The 13,673-nt window shown below is 37.9% G+C and overlaps 1 protein-coding gene across 2 annotated transcripts in view; it reads right to left on the bottom strand.

The window, feature by feature from the left end:
• The window catches only part of ankrd52a (ankyrin repeat domain 52a), a 23,722-nt gene extending 10,049 nt beyond the window's left edge, over positions 1-13,673 (bottom strand). Inside the window, exons 1-25 of one of the 2 annotated variants that reach the window (XM_082146377.1) lie at positions 13,521-13,673; positions 12,797-12,880; positions 12,513-12,591; positions 11,398-11,468; positions 8,745-8,945; positions 7,846-7,933; positions 7,564-7,706; positions 6,425-6,637; positions 6,189-6,267; positions 5,983-6,097; positions 5,236-5,318; positions 4,775-4,892; positions 4,493-4,561; positions 4,143-4,283; positions 3,998-4,060; positions 3,416-3,527; positions 3,226-3,297; positions 2,910-3,111; positions 2,735-2,822; positions 1,767-1,884; positions 1,461-1,680; positions 1,291-1,381; positions 741-827; positions 476-621; positions 287-369 (exon numbers count right to left, since the gene is read on the bottom strand). In XM_082146377.1, coding sequence (XP_082002503.1) covers positions 287-369; positions 476-621; positions 741-827; positions 1,291-1,381; positions 1,461-1,680; positions 1,767-1,884; positions 2,735-2,822; positions 2,910-3,111; positions 3,226-3,297; positions 3,416-3,527; positions 3,998-4,060; positions 4,143-4,283; positions 4,493-4,561; positions 4,775-4,892; positions 5,236-5,318; positions 5,983-6,097; positions 6,189-6,267; positions 6,425-6,637; positions 7,564-7,706; positions 7,846-7,933; positions 8,745-8,945; positions 11,398-11,468; positions 12,513-12,591; positions 12,797-12,880; positions 13,521-13,547 — 2,793 coding nt within the window. In that variant the 5' untranslated portion in view covers positions 13,548-13,673. The remainder of the gene's footprint in view (positions 1-286; positions 370-475; positions 622-740; positions 828-1,290; positions 1,382-1,460; positions 1,681-1,766; positions 1,885-2,734; positions 2,823-2,909; positions 3,112-3,225; positions 3,298-3,415; positions 3,528-3,997; positions 4,061-4,142; positions 4,284-4,492; positions 4,562-4,774; positions 4,893-5,235; positions 5,319-5,982; positions 6,098-6,188; positions 6,268-6,424; positions 6,638-7,563; positions 7,707-7,845; positions 7,934-8,744; positions 8,946-11,397; positions 11,469-12,512; positions 12,592-12,796; positions 12,881-13,520) is intronic. The other variant, XM_082146378.1, reaches the window with a different exon arrangement.

Raw genomic sequence — 13,673 nt, 5'->3', positions numbered from 1 at the left:
CATTACAATTAATTCAATTTATTAGACATGCTTTTTGATTATTACATTTTAAACAACCCATTTGTAAAAACAAAACACAAAAAATTAATTTGTGAAAGATAAAACATAATTAGGAAAAATTTTTTAAAAAAGATATTTTTTTTTTTGTTAAACTTAAGTTGTTAAATTGTATAAGTTTCATGATTTCAATGCATGTGACATGCTTTTTGATTGCTAAAAATTTAATTTAACCATTAAAACGGAATTAATTTCCTTAATTTCCTAGGGCCCTAGCTATGTCTGTTACCTTGCTGCAGGCCAGGTGCAGGGCAGTGTTCTTGTTCACATCCAGGAGGGACAGGTCAGCTTTGGCTCTGTGCAGCAGCAGGGCTGCATACAACAATGAATACATCTGTTAAAACTATGGAGTCATGTTTTACAATGTCTGAGGGTTTCAGTCTTGGATTACTCATATGACACATGGTGAAACTCTTACCTACGGCACCGCTTTGGCCATTATCGGCGGCCACCATCAGTGCAGAACGCCCTGAGTGGTCCACGGCGTTGATGTCAGCTCCGTGCCGCAGAACCAGCTGCAGCCCAGCCACGTCCTCAGCAACTGCGGCCGCGTGAAGCGGGGTCCTGGGAGCAAGAGGTCAGAACAGTCATTTCGCTAGTACAATTTATGAAATGGTTTTCAATTTGTAACTATTTGACAGCTACTACACAGCAGCTGTATTTAAACATGTACTTGCACTAACCTTCCTTTGGCATCCCTGATGTTTACCAGCAAATTACAAACACTGGATTCCAACAGCAGCTCTGCAGAACCACTATGGCCATTAATGCTGCAATGGGATGACAAGAACATGCAGCATGGCGATTAAAAAAAGCATGCCTTAAATTATTTGCTGCTCATGAAACGATATTTTTGTGGAAACCATGATGCATATCTCCAGGATTCGTTAATGAATAGAAAGTAAAAAAAAACAACAACAACAGCATTTATTGGAAACGGTAGTGTACACTGGGGTAGTACTGGGCCAAAAAAACTGTTACCAAACCATTATTGCTATTGCTGACTAAGTTAAATCTTAAGCAATATGAGTCTAAACTGCAAATATAAGAAAATAAGCAAAAAATGAAAGGATTAAAAATAGTGAATAACTAGAATTATTTATAACATGACTTTTTGAAAAAAAGAAAGAAAAAGAATTCCCTGACTTTTACCAGTCTTTCCATGAATTATTACAACATTGAAAATAAGTACACCACCTTTGAAACTAAAAAGAGAAATACTTCAATACTCACAGAGCACAGTGCAGTGGGGTGAAGGGGTTTCCCTCCTGGATACTACATGGTTTAAGTTCAAGTAAAACGTCCAAACAGTCTTCATGACCTGCTTCACAAATAACACGTCACTTAATTAACCAAATATAGCTTTAGTAATGTTAAGGGGCTCCTAAGGTTTGATCTCTTACCGTGATAGGCTGCCCAGTGTGCGGGTGTGTAGCCGTGGCGGTCTGTGATTGGGTCGTGGGGATGGGAGTGGTCAGCAGCAGAAAGAAGATTGGAGAGAATGTCAGCATGGCCGCAAGAGGCAGCCAGATGCACCGCGGTCCGCCCCTGAAAATCTCTGCTGAGGACTGAGACATTGTGGGACAGCAGGGCGGTTATACAGTCCTCCCGACCCATCACCGCCTACAAAAACAGTCCTGATTAGAAACCCCTCACATCATGAGGACTACGACGCATTGCAAACTTTAGTAATGTTTTCAGGATCTCACCCCTCTGTGTAAGGCTGTTCTTCCTCTCCTGTCTCTCATATCAGGGCAAGCTCCTCTCTCCAGCAGCAGATGCACGCAGTCAGTGTGTCCACCCAGCACTGCCAGCATTAGTGGAGTTCTATGAAGACAGGGAAACAGTGAGATCAACAACTTTAAGCTGGAAATGCAAATAAGATGTAATACAGTTTTGATCCTTTTTCAGCATTGTTTGGGAACGTTTAAGATTTTATTTACAATTTGTAAATGAGGATCTCTTATTCAAAATGAAGTGCTATGCATTGCTTGTTTTGTTTTCGTTTATTCGAAAGTGCAGGTTTTGTGTTTGTCGTTATTTATTGTTTTGTTTTTTTACAAATTACATACAATCAACTGGAATTGATAATTTGTCTTTTTTTGTTTACATCTCTGAAATGTATATGGTATGAACAAGTATGATTTCAGTAAATAAACATCGCACAGGGTGTGAGATGAATAGTACTTAACTAAAATCTTACAAATGCTTAAATATCTCTTTTTGATTTGTAGTTTTTAGTATAGTAACAGATCATATTTATTATTATTTGGAATATTAGTAGAATATTATGCAATAATAATGAATATTTAATTGCAATGTGGTTCAAAACAGGCTCAAGCCTTCATTTCAAGAAGTTATAATATATATTTTTAATAATAATTAATTAATTTCAATAATATTTTTAGCTGTATTAATATAAAACAATATACATTTTAAAAATATAAATACAATTATATTAATATTATAATACAAACTAAATAGTATTAAAAAAAAATCTATAATGAGCTCATTCCAAATTGTTGCATATTTGGGCCATTATTAATTGCATTATGCAAGATGCATTACTTCTTGTCATCTGTTTTCTTGTATATCAATACTGAATGCTGCGATTAAAAATGAGAAATATATATATTTTTTTAAAGAAACCATAAATGAGCCATGAGCTCATACGTACTGTCCCTCCGCGTCTGTAACATTAACAAGATCAGCTCCTCCCTCACTACAGAGCAGCATCCGCAGACATTCTGAGTGGCCGTTGGCAGCTGTCAACAAACAAACACAGGGATGTGTCAAACTCCCACACAATGATAAGTTTCACAAGCTAATTCACACATACAGATATTCTGTACCTGCAACATGAAGAGGGCCCCATTTGCTGCAGTTTTCCGTGAGCAGGCAAGATGCTGATTGGCCGAGCAGGAGTTCTACGCAGCGGGCATGCCCTCTTTGAGAGGCCACATACAGCACAGAGCGCCCCACCGGGTCACACGCATCCACACACGCTCCAGACTCAATTAACACCGTGACACATTCCCAGTGACCAGACTCCACCTGATAAGAATAATCAATATATACATTGCACCAACAGGGGGCAGAGTTCGGCAGAATTACAGAATATCTGCTGATTTCTATGTCCTGAATAAATAGCTGTTGTTTCGTTCGTACCGCCAAGTGTAGTGGGCTGACGGAGCCATTGCTTTCATTGTCTCCAAGTGAGTTGAAGCACATCTCCAAAAGCTACAGAATAAAGAACAAAAAGTGATATAGCATATATCAAGTGTTAAACTTTCATAAAAATAAATAAAAAAAATGCTAAAAATCCGTGAACAATGCTAGAGTGAAAGGTCAATCTCACCAGCTCCAGGTTTTGTTTGTTGCCGTGGGCCGAAGCATAATGCACTGCACTGTATCCTTTAGTGTTGCACAGAGATGGATCAGCACCATTATCCAACAAATGCTCCACACACCTAAAAGCATCAAAATGTATGGGATTTAAAGACTGAAATAAGCAGTAATAACCCAAAACAACGTCTCATACTTACACAATACAGTTCAAAAGTTTGGCGTTTTAAATTTTTCAAAAAATGTTTTTTAAGTTGTCTCTTATGCTTGCTCACCAAGGCTTAATTTATTTATTGAAATATTTTTGCAATTTAAAATAACTTTTCTATTTTAAAATGCAATTTATTTTTGTGATGGCAAAGCTGATTTTTTTTAGCATCAATACTCCAGTCTTCAGTGTCACATGATCCTACAGAAATCATTTTAATATGCTGATTTGGAAAAACAGTTGTGCTGCTTAATATTTGTGTGGAAACCACAATACTTTTTTTCAACCAGGTAATAGGTGCAAAGATGAGGCAAATAAACACAAAACAATAATAATAATAAAAAATTGTGAGTGTCAAATTCAGGAAAGAAATATTTGTGGACTTACAGGAAGGATTCCTTCTCCCCATCTTCTTGGTTCTGATGGGTGCTGGCATGGGGTCGATCCGTTCTGAGAAAGACACCAGACATTAGAACTGCTGTGTACACCGTCAACTATTATATTTAATAGATGTGTGTAAACGCATTATCACCTGCAGAACGCAGTCGATGCAGCCGAGTAGTGTAGAGGTGTACAGCCAGAGCGGTCGCGCTCGTTGACCTCCGCCCCCGCTCCAACCAGAACGACCACACACTGATACCTCCCGTTAGCAGCCGCATAGTGCAAAGGAGTCCTGAAGGAGAGACACAGACATTCTAACACTTAACATACAGGTGAATCTCATAAAAAGATATCCACATCATATTTCAAGCCAAAATCCGAAGTTAAAATAAGAAATTATACTTGGCAAATAAGTTGGCATGAGGATTCTTTTCATGAGGCACACTTCAGATGTGTCCATGACCAATTACAAGCATCCCATTTTATAGAAAAGATGTGTACCTTCCGAACTTGTCCTTCTTGTTCATGTCAGCTCCACTGCTTAAGAGCAGGTTGAGACATTCAATATTTCTGAGTAAAGAAAATAAAGGATAGGCATGCATAAATAAATCTTTTACACATCTTTTCAATTACTTTTAGATGGTGGCTGTTGAGTGACATCTGCAAAATGACCTTGGTTGGCATTTGTGTGCATAAAACACTGTTAATGAGGCCACCTGAAACCTGAAAAAGTGGGCCAGTGGCTTTTTAAATAGCCCATTCTAAGTAGAGCTGCAGTCTCACCCTCCAGAGGCAGCAGCGTGTAGACAGGTCCTCCCAAAATTGTCTGGGGTGTTGATGTCAAATCCGGCCGAGAGCACGTGTTCTTTACTCATTGACAACACAATGCTGTAGAGCTGACCTGCAAAAGAGACACGCACACAGTCACTGCAATGATAGTTAGGGGAATACACTTTCATTTTAGCTGGACGTGCATCAGTCTTGTGAAAAGCAGTTAATGGAAGAAAATTAAGAAAAATCTTCCATCACAAATCAAAACACACACAAAAGTACCATGGCATCATCATTGTTTTACTTGAATCACTGTGTAAATCCATTTGTACATAACATGACAATCATTTAGTACAATTTTGTTACAATCGGTGCATTTGTGTAAGGCACAAGGACATGTATAATACAGACTAAGGGACAAAATCATTTTCCTTTGGCCTTTACTGTCATTTGTTAGGAGTAAGTGTGCATACCTGAGGAGAGTAGCTTACGACAACAGTCAGAGGACCCGTAGAGCACAGCTAAGTGTAGAGGAAACATCCCATGAATCCCTTGTCTGTAGAAAGAGGACAAATAAGCTAAGTATTTCACTACACAGGACACAGAAGCAGATTACATGCAAACTAACAAGAGATTAGAATCAAGTTTCTTTGTAAATGCAAATTCCTTGTCTCTTGTGTATATATAGAGTGGGTTAAGCTATGCCACTTTTAACTCAATTGTTAGAAAGACAAGGAGAAACGAGATGCATATAAAACCATAAAGCACCTATAACATAAGGCCAGAAAAACTATTTATTAATGCACAATTCCATTGCAATGTCTTATTTTGCTGCATAATATTCACATTTTCATAAGCAAGAGAAAAGTGCAATACGAATATCTAAATGTAGTGGTACAATTCTCAACATTTTGTGGTGATTTGTAACACTAATACTGAAAAACTAAAATAAACTGAAAATCTAAAAATTAAAGCTAATTTAAAACATTAATAGAATACTATAATAGTATATACATTTTACTAAAATAACACTGCTTTAGCCTCTCATATACCATTTTGCATAAATGTTTAAGTAATTCATGATCTTCAGCCAGACAATTTGCTTAAGATTGTATATGATAGAGACATTATGCACAGTTGTCAACATTTAGGAGATGATCTTACCCCAATCACTACAAAAAAGACCCAAACAAACATTTAACAAACGCATGATTCTTTACCTGGCTGTGTCAGCACCGTTTGTCATCAAGGTGCTGATAAGCAGCTCGTGGCCGTACTTAGCAGCAACATGAAGAGGTGTATTGCCATATCTGTCCACACAATCTATTTCCCCACCTGAGGAGACAACAAGAGAAATTACGGGGTTAAATATTACAAAAAGGAATTCGAAATCAAGTGGAAAAGGAAAGAAGGAAAGAGAACTTACCATTCTGAATGAGGATCTGAGAGCGAGTGAAACGTCCATGAATGGCTGCCATGTGCAAAGGGCTTTTCCCTTCTTTACTCTGCAGAGAAAAAAATAAATATCTGACTTTAAAAAAATAAAATAAAAACACACTGTCTTGCTTAAAAACCCTGTTAAAGTGTAAAAAAAAAAGGCAAAATTTAGATCATCCAATAACAGGGTGGTCTTAATAAAATAATCCCATTCCCTATCCAGACCTGCATGTTGACATCAGCACCGTTGTTGACCAGCAGTTCCAGGCAAAGAGCCCCATTAGTGGACACGGCAGCCAGGTGAAGGGGCGTGTAGCCACGGTGGTTGGGCTGGTTGACGTTTGCCCCACGGTTCACCAGCTCATTGGCTACGGCCTCCTGACCCGTGTAGCAGGCCACATGGAGAGCAGTGTTTCCAAAGGCATTAGGCTCATCAATCTGAGGAACAGACACCATGGCATAAAATATTCTGTAAACCATGGATCAACCATCTTTCTCTTCCGGGAACATAGAAAAAAAAAATATGAATGACTCATCCTGCACTATACAGATTTTTGCAACCACCAAGCAAATCGTGACTGTGTATTAACCAGTGCTGGGGTAAAACATTACAAGTAAAGGGAGTAACATGCAAACCTGCAACAATATGTTAAATAATACAAACTTACTTTATGTATTTAATCTCACTTTATTAACCAATGTCTTTGCTGCTGCCCTTCGATGATCCAATTCAACCATAATAATAAGCAAAAACGACTTTCCTCTGCAATCCAGAAAGGCAGCACAGCTGAAAGGTTTGTTTGAGCTGCGCCTTTTACTGTACAGGTGTGAATATGCATTTCTTTCAGCCTGAGTTTTATTCATTTCACTTTTGGTGTGAAAGGGCATTTACATGTGCCAAGAATATAACACTTGGTTTTTTGTTAACAACAACAAAAAAACAAGCAATCCCAGCCGGCAAAAAGTAACACAAAAGCATTGCAACAGGTTGCTTTCCAAAAATGTAAGGCAATAAGTCACGCAGTAACAATATTGTAATGCATTACTTTTAAAAGTAACTTTCCCCAACACTGGACATAACTAATTCATACTGACCCTTTTTTTTTTTTATTGAAAAGTAATTTGGCTACCTGCCAAAATATTTATGATATTCATGGTAGCTTGTTTCAGCCACAGAATAAAAAAAATGTAATTAAAATAATATAAAAAAAACACAAAAGATAATTCGACTTTTTATCTCACAATTCTGACTTTATTTCTCAGAATTGCGAGATATAAACTCACAATCACAAGATATAAGGTTAGAATGCGAGATATAAACTTGCAATTCTGAGAAAAGTAAAGTAACAATTGTGAGTGCTGACCTCGGCTCCATTGCGTAACAGGTACTTGACCACATCGACGTGGCCACTGGCAGCAGCAGCATGGAGAGGGGTGTATCCCCGCTTATCCTTACAGCTCTTATCTGAGCCCTGAGACACCAGCAGCTTAACCACCTCCAGATGTCCTGAGAGAAACAAACAGGTTAGTTTTACTAGAATCACCACTAGCAAAATATGATGAAACACAATCTAACACAAGGAAAATTACTATTTAGCTACAGAAAACAAGTAAAACACTTCAAGGAGATCCAAATATGGACTTACCAAGGTAAGCTGCCCAATGAATGGGTTGCCTGTCCTTCTTGTCACTGGCACTCAGATTGGCTCCCTTGTTTAGCAGCAATTTAACCATCTAGTTGGCAGCAAAAGCACAAAGTAACATTGTATCTGTTTAATCAAAACCATCTGGGCATTAGAGGCACCCATTAGAATTTTTTTTTTTTAAATCAGTCACAATTTTATCATAATACAGGCCTCGATTTAAAACCAAACTGGCACTAGGGACGTAAAAAGTACTAGTACTTCAGTACCATGTTGATTTATATATATTTTTTATTTATTGTAATGATTCCAGTTTTTGCAGTATTGAGTACCAAATGTACCAAAAGTATGGCATCTGTATGGCACTTTTCACAATACATATTGTTTCAAAGCAGCTTTACAGAAAATGCTTGTTTAAATGTTCAGGAAGTATTATGTTATCAGCCAGAGATAAAAGGTGTTAAATGAATGTCCATATGGCAGTAATATACAGCTATATGATGTGGTTTTAACATCATGCATCATGTTAGGCAGCAAAAATGTATATAAAATATTTCAATTATTGTGACTGTGCACAACATTTGCCATTATCTTAAATAAACGCAATCAGGAGCTTAATAATCGTGACAGGCCTAAATTGTAAAACATTTACTGGCAACTACTAGTGAAATTTGGTATTGTGACAACTATATAAACATTTCCAAATGAGGACCACAGACTAAACGCAGCAAAGGTTACCTAAAACAACTACAAAAAGACATGTCAAAACTGAAGTATCTGTATTTGCTCAAATAGCAATTTGCACTTTCACAGCCTTGTGGAGTGCTGTAATAAAGATGTTGAGGATTGATGGCCCACCCTGTCTTTTAATGCAGTGCATTAGATGACTAATTCCACCCTACCTCCTGGAAACCACTCTGAGCAGCATGATGCAGGGGCGATCTGCCCGTACGATCGGCCATATTCATGCTGGTCACATGGGGCAGCAGGGCCTCGACACAACGCGTGGCTCGGTTGGCTGCCGCAATGTGCAGTGGTGTCTGCCAGAACTTATCCCGTACGGTCACGTCAGCTCCCTTCCTCAGCAGCAGCCCCACAGCCCTCTGGGTAAAAAAAACAAAACAAAACAATGCATGAATTATATTAAATTGCTCGAATGCTAAACAATGGCATGAGTAAGCGGTTACTCAGACTAAGCCTCCACTCAGGCATGTAAGGCTATGTTCAGACTAGGGTTGTCAAAAGCACCGTACCGGTGCTTTTGTACCTTCAAGTACCTTCAGTACACAAGTCGGTACTGAAATTTTTAAAACATGACGGTACCAGAATTTCTGTAGTACAGAGTATATTCGGTACCCACTAATAGGCAACTATTTTCTGTTGCATCTGTGTTTATCTAAGCGCAGGGCTCCAGATCTGGTGTACAGCCGAAACAAACTGTTGCATTATTTTCCTGTTATCACTGTAAAGCTGCTTTGAAAAAAATGTGTATTGTAAGAAGCGCTATATAAATAAAGATGACTTGTCAAACGTTTTTACTAGGAGCACTGTAGACAATATATACTAGTTTCTGTGAATATTAAACTGCAAAAAGACTTTTTAAATATTAATCATGAATGGCACAGACGTGCGGTTTCATTTAGCACACACACACTCTGAAGCACACGTGACGCTCGCAGGGTCTTCAGTCTCTGCTGCCTCACGATATGAGGACATGAATGCATGAACTTCATCTCCACAGCCGCTCTGAGTCACTTCAGGGCTCCAGAGTGCGACCATTTTTCCTGCCGGTGCGACCAAATATTTATTTAGGTTGCGCTGGCGCGACCACAACGTTGCAGAGCAGCGAATCCAAACAAAATGAAAGCGGAACGAAAATGCGCTACTCCTTTATGCTTCACGGACTGTTTATTAGTTCGGACCAACAATAGACAGCGCAGCGCTCCGAACTTGCCAGTCGCGGGCCGATCTCGATCACGAGACACTGTTACTAGGAGATCCAGACTCTGGAGATCCAGTGAAGAAATCCATTGAATTCGCCTCAGAATTAATAATATCATAGCTGCGAGATCCAGTGAGAAACATTCCGATTCGGTGCAGAGTTCTCTGTTCTAAACCATAGATATCAGATCAAACAGCGCTGACGTGGAAACCAGGAGAAACACTTCTGTTGAATCAGCAACATTCACCATGGATTTAATGTAGTAACTGTAACCATAATGTGACAGAAATAGTCAAACGCTTACAAGTACTACTCATCTTTTTCCAGCACTTCAAAACTATCATATATAAATGTTATTTTTTATGTGATGACCAACACATTTTTTGTTCATCCTTCATGAACAATGAAGGATGAATTTTTTGTTCATCCTTCAAAAATTGTCTTATTTAAACTCTTATTTAAACACTTATTTAAAAATAATAAAATAAATAAATTACCATTGTAAACAGTAGGATGCTTATTGGCTATTTTCACTCCATAATATAAAACATTTTTTCACTCGGTCTGCTTTTTAATTAATATTAAGACATTATGAATGATAATAATTAAAGTTACCTTCATCTACACCCTAAATTAAGCTTAGTGCTTTATTGTCAGCCCCAGTGCTACCAGATATGTTTTTGTAGAACTCGGTGCTGCTGCCCTCAGATGTTAGTCTGGAGCCTGTGAACTTAAAATAAAACTGCACATTGTAATATCTGTACGTTAAGTCTATTTATTATTAAATAATTTGTCAGTATTACAGTTATTTTGGGGAAAATTTGAATAATTGCATTGCAAGCTGATTTAAGGTGGCCCCTAAATGTTCTGCTTGCGCTCCTAAAATGTTCAGTCAGGGGCTCCAGCGCTCCTAGTAAAAAAAGTTAGTCTGGAGCCCTGACTTCATGAGCATTTTACCGTTTCATTTGAGAAAAACTATCCCTATTTCATACACAGACACACAGAAACTCAAAGGTCTTCACAGCAAACTGTCAAAATAAAGGTTCGAAGAAATTGACAGAAATAATTATATTAGGCTACTGTTGGACAGTAGATTTAGCTTCGACTCAATGTAGTAATAATACTACTACTAATAATAACATTAATGTGTGCATAGGTTGCTCATTTTTGATCTTTTTATAAACAATGTTTACTTTTAAACACCATGTAGCCTTCAATGTTAATATGTATTATTTTCTTATGATTACCATCATAAATTATAGAATGTAATTTAATATTTAATATAATAATAGTTAAATTAGAAAAATAGTTCCAACAGATTTTGCTGTGGTACCCAAATTGATAGAGAATCGTAAAATTTTAATGGTATTGGTACAGACTACTGGAATTTTGGTATCGTGACTTACCTAGTTCAGACTGCAGGCAGATCAGATTTAGTCTTAAATCAGGTCGTTTCAGGCAGACTGTCCTGAAACAGTCTGCCTGATTTGCATTTCAAACCACATCCAAATGTGGAAGAAAAAAAATCTGACTTCATGTGGTGTTTTTTTGCTGGATAAAACTAGATTTTTGCTAGCAGTCTGAACATAGCGTAAATCACACGTGCTGCTTACCTCGTTTCTGGAAGCAGCTGCTCTGTGCAATGGTGTTAGCCACACATGGTCCTTTGCATTGACATTCGCACCTATGCAGTTAAAAAAAGACAAATACTAGCAATTAAGTAACATCTTTCTACATTGTAAATTCCATTCATGGATAAAGGGCATTGTGCACATTGCACTGTGACAATTTACACAATAATAAAAACATGGACACATTTTTATTAAAACCCTTAGTAAATGAAAGTGTGTAATTTCCATCAGCCAATGAAAAGGCAAAAATAATGATTGTTTCCAAACAGGTCACAAATTCACGCTAATGTTGCAAATGTCTCCCTTTTGCTACTGCTAACAGAAAGTTATAATTTACATATATTGAGATCCCAAATACACGTTAATGTCACAACATTTGCAAAGTTTACATGAAGCAGCATTTACTTTATTATACTTATTATAGAACACAATATTATAAGCTGCACACAGATGAGAACATACTGGAGAGCTGCTATATAGGAGAAATTGAAGTCGTAGTTCTAAATGAAAGTGACTGTTTTTCCATGTTTTATACTGTAATTTACAGTATGTTTTATACTGTAATTTGTAATTACAGTAGTAGATTGCAATTTACCTGTGTCAAGTAACCAGAAATGGCACATTCCACGGACGAGAATTCATCAACCACATTATTACTTTTTTCTAAGGCTGCACAGATTATTAATACCATTTAAAAACCATACTTTAGCATAGTAGTATGGTGAATTCACAAAGGCTGCAATTCGTCACATATGCGCATGGTCTCGCTAGCGTCGAATGGCGGAGGGAGGCAAAACACAAAAGCGAGTAATAAAAAAAAAATGCACCCACTATTTTAACATTCACAGCGAAAAAGAACTTCACCGGTGAGTATATCGGGGCCTGTAATTCATTATTAGCTTTTCATCAACTCCCAAACCCCTATTAAGGAAACCTTGATATAGACTGAATTTAGGCAAATGGGCCATAACTGTTACTATTTCATGCATTTGAGCAAGGCTTGGATTCTGACCAATCAGAATGAGAGACCAGAACTATCCATTTTACCAATAAAAACATACTACATGTGGTGGCAGCAGTGCTGTATAACTTCATACCTGCATTGATGAGAAGCTCCATTATATTAACGTCCCCCAGCCAGGCAGCAGCATGAAGAGGTGTGCGGCGCTCTTGGTCCTGACACGAGAATGGAGGGGGAAAAAAGGTAGCAGATTTTTTTTTAAACTTTCTTTTCCACACTGGTGATTTTTACAGGCCCACACAGCCCATATGTGCAGTCATTCAGAAAATCTGTCCATTCTTACTAATATTTGATGCCATCACACAAGCAGATGATGCACATAATTCATGCCCACACTAATATATGCCATTCAGAACATACCAGTGCATTGACTTCATCTTTCTTGTGCAAAAATAACTTCACTTCATCTGCATTTCTGTTAAATATGGCCTGGACCAGAGGCGGCTGGAGGAGGAAAAAAGGTGGATATTACAAAACTGCTATGAATTATGACAAGAAATGTACACCCTTTGTTTTTAAATACTTCTGAGTGCATAACTTTGAGTGCCAATTGTGAGGTGTATAGTTGTATAATTACAATCAAATGATTATCACACTGAATATCATTAACAAGCTGCAGCAAATCAACACACATCGCTATTGTATCTACGTAGATGGGATATATATATATGCGTACAATGTTGTTATATAAAGACATTTCCTAAATAGCTTAGTATTTGTTAAATAGGGTAATAAACATGTGCGTTTTAAAAACATAAACACACAATAGATGTTTTCCTATGCGGCTGGCTGACACCCAGCTCATTAGGCTAACGTTAGCTGGCTAACGTCTGGGCGTGATAGAAGGGATATTTTTCATTTATAACCCCTCTATGGTAGTCCTACCCTCATTATACGGTGAACCCGTGATGTTTTTACCAAAATGTATAACAAAAAACCCACGTTTTGATGCAAGAACTATAGGGGAAATAGGATAATCCATCGTCGGGAAGCTAGCTAACATATCAGGCTCTGCATAAAAGCGCAGAAAGCGAACAACAATGTGCTTGATTTATGCCACTCGTGGAGTTTTAATATCCCTCACCTGGTCTGAAATATTGAGTACCCCCATCTCCCTGTGTCAGTCGGGCCGAAAGTCCCTCATCAGTAAAGAATCGAGGCTGGGAAACCAAGACTACAATCTTGTGTTGCGATTATAGACGTGATGAGTGCGTCTTTAGCTGGTGAGGCAGTTGGA

The sequence above is a fragment of the Leuciscus leuciscus genome (assembly GCF_965113295.1).
Source record: "Leuciscus leuciscus genome assembly, chromosome: 18".
Classification (NCBI taxonomy): domain Eukaryota; kingdom Metazoa; phylum Chordata; class Actinopteri; order Cypriniformes; family Leuciscidae; genus Leuciscus; species Leuciscus leuciscus.
This window is presented reverse-complemented; position numbering and strand designations above follow the sequence as displayed.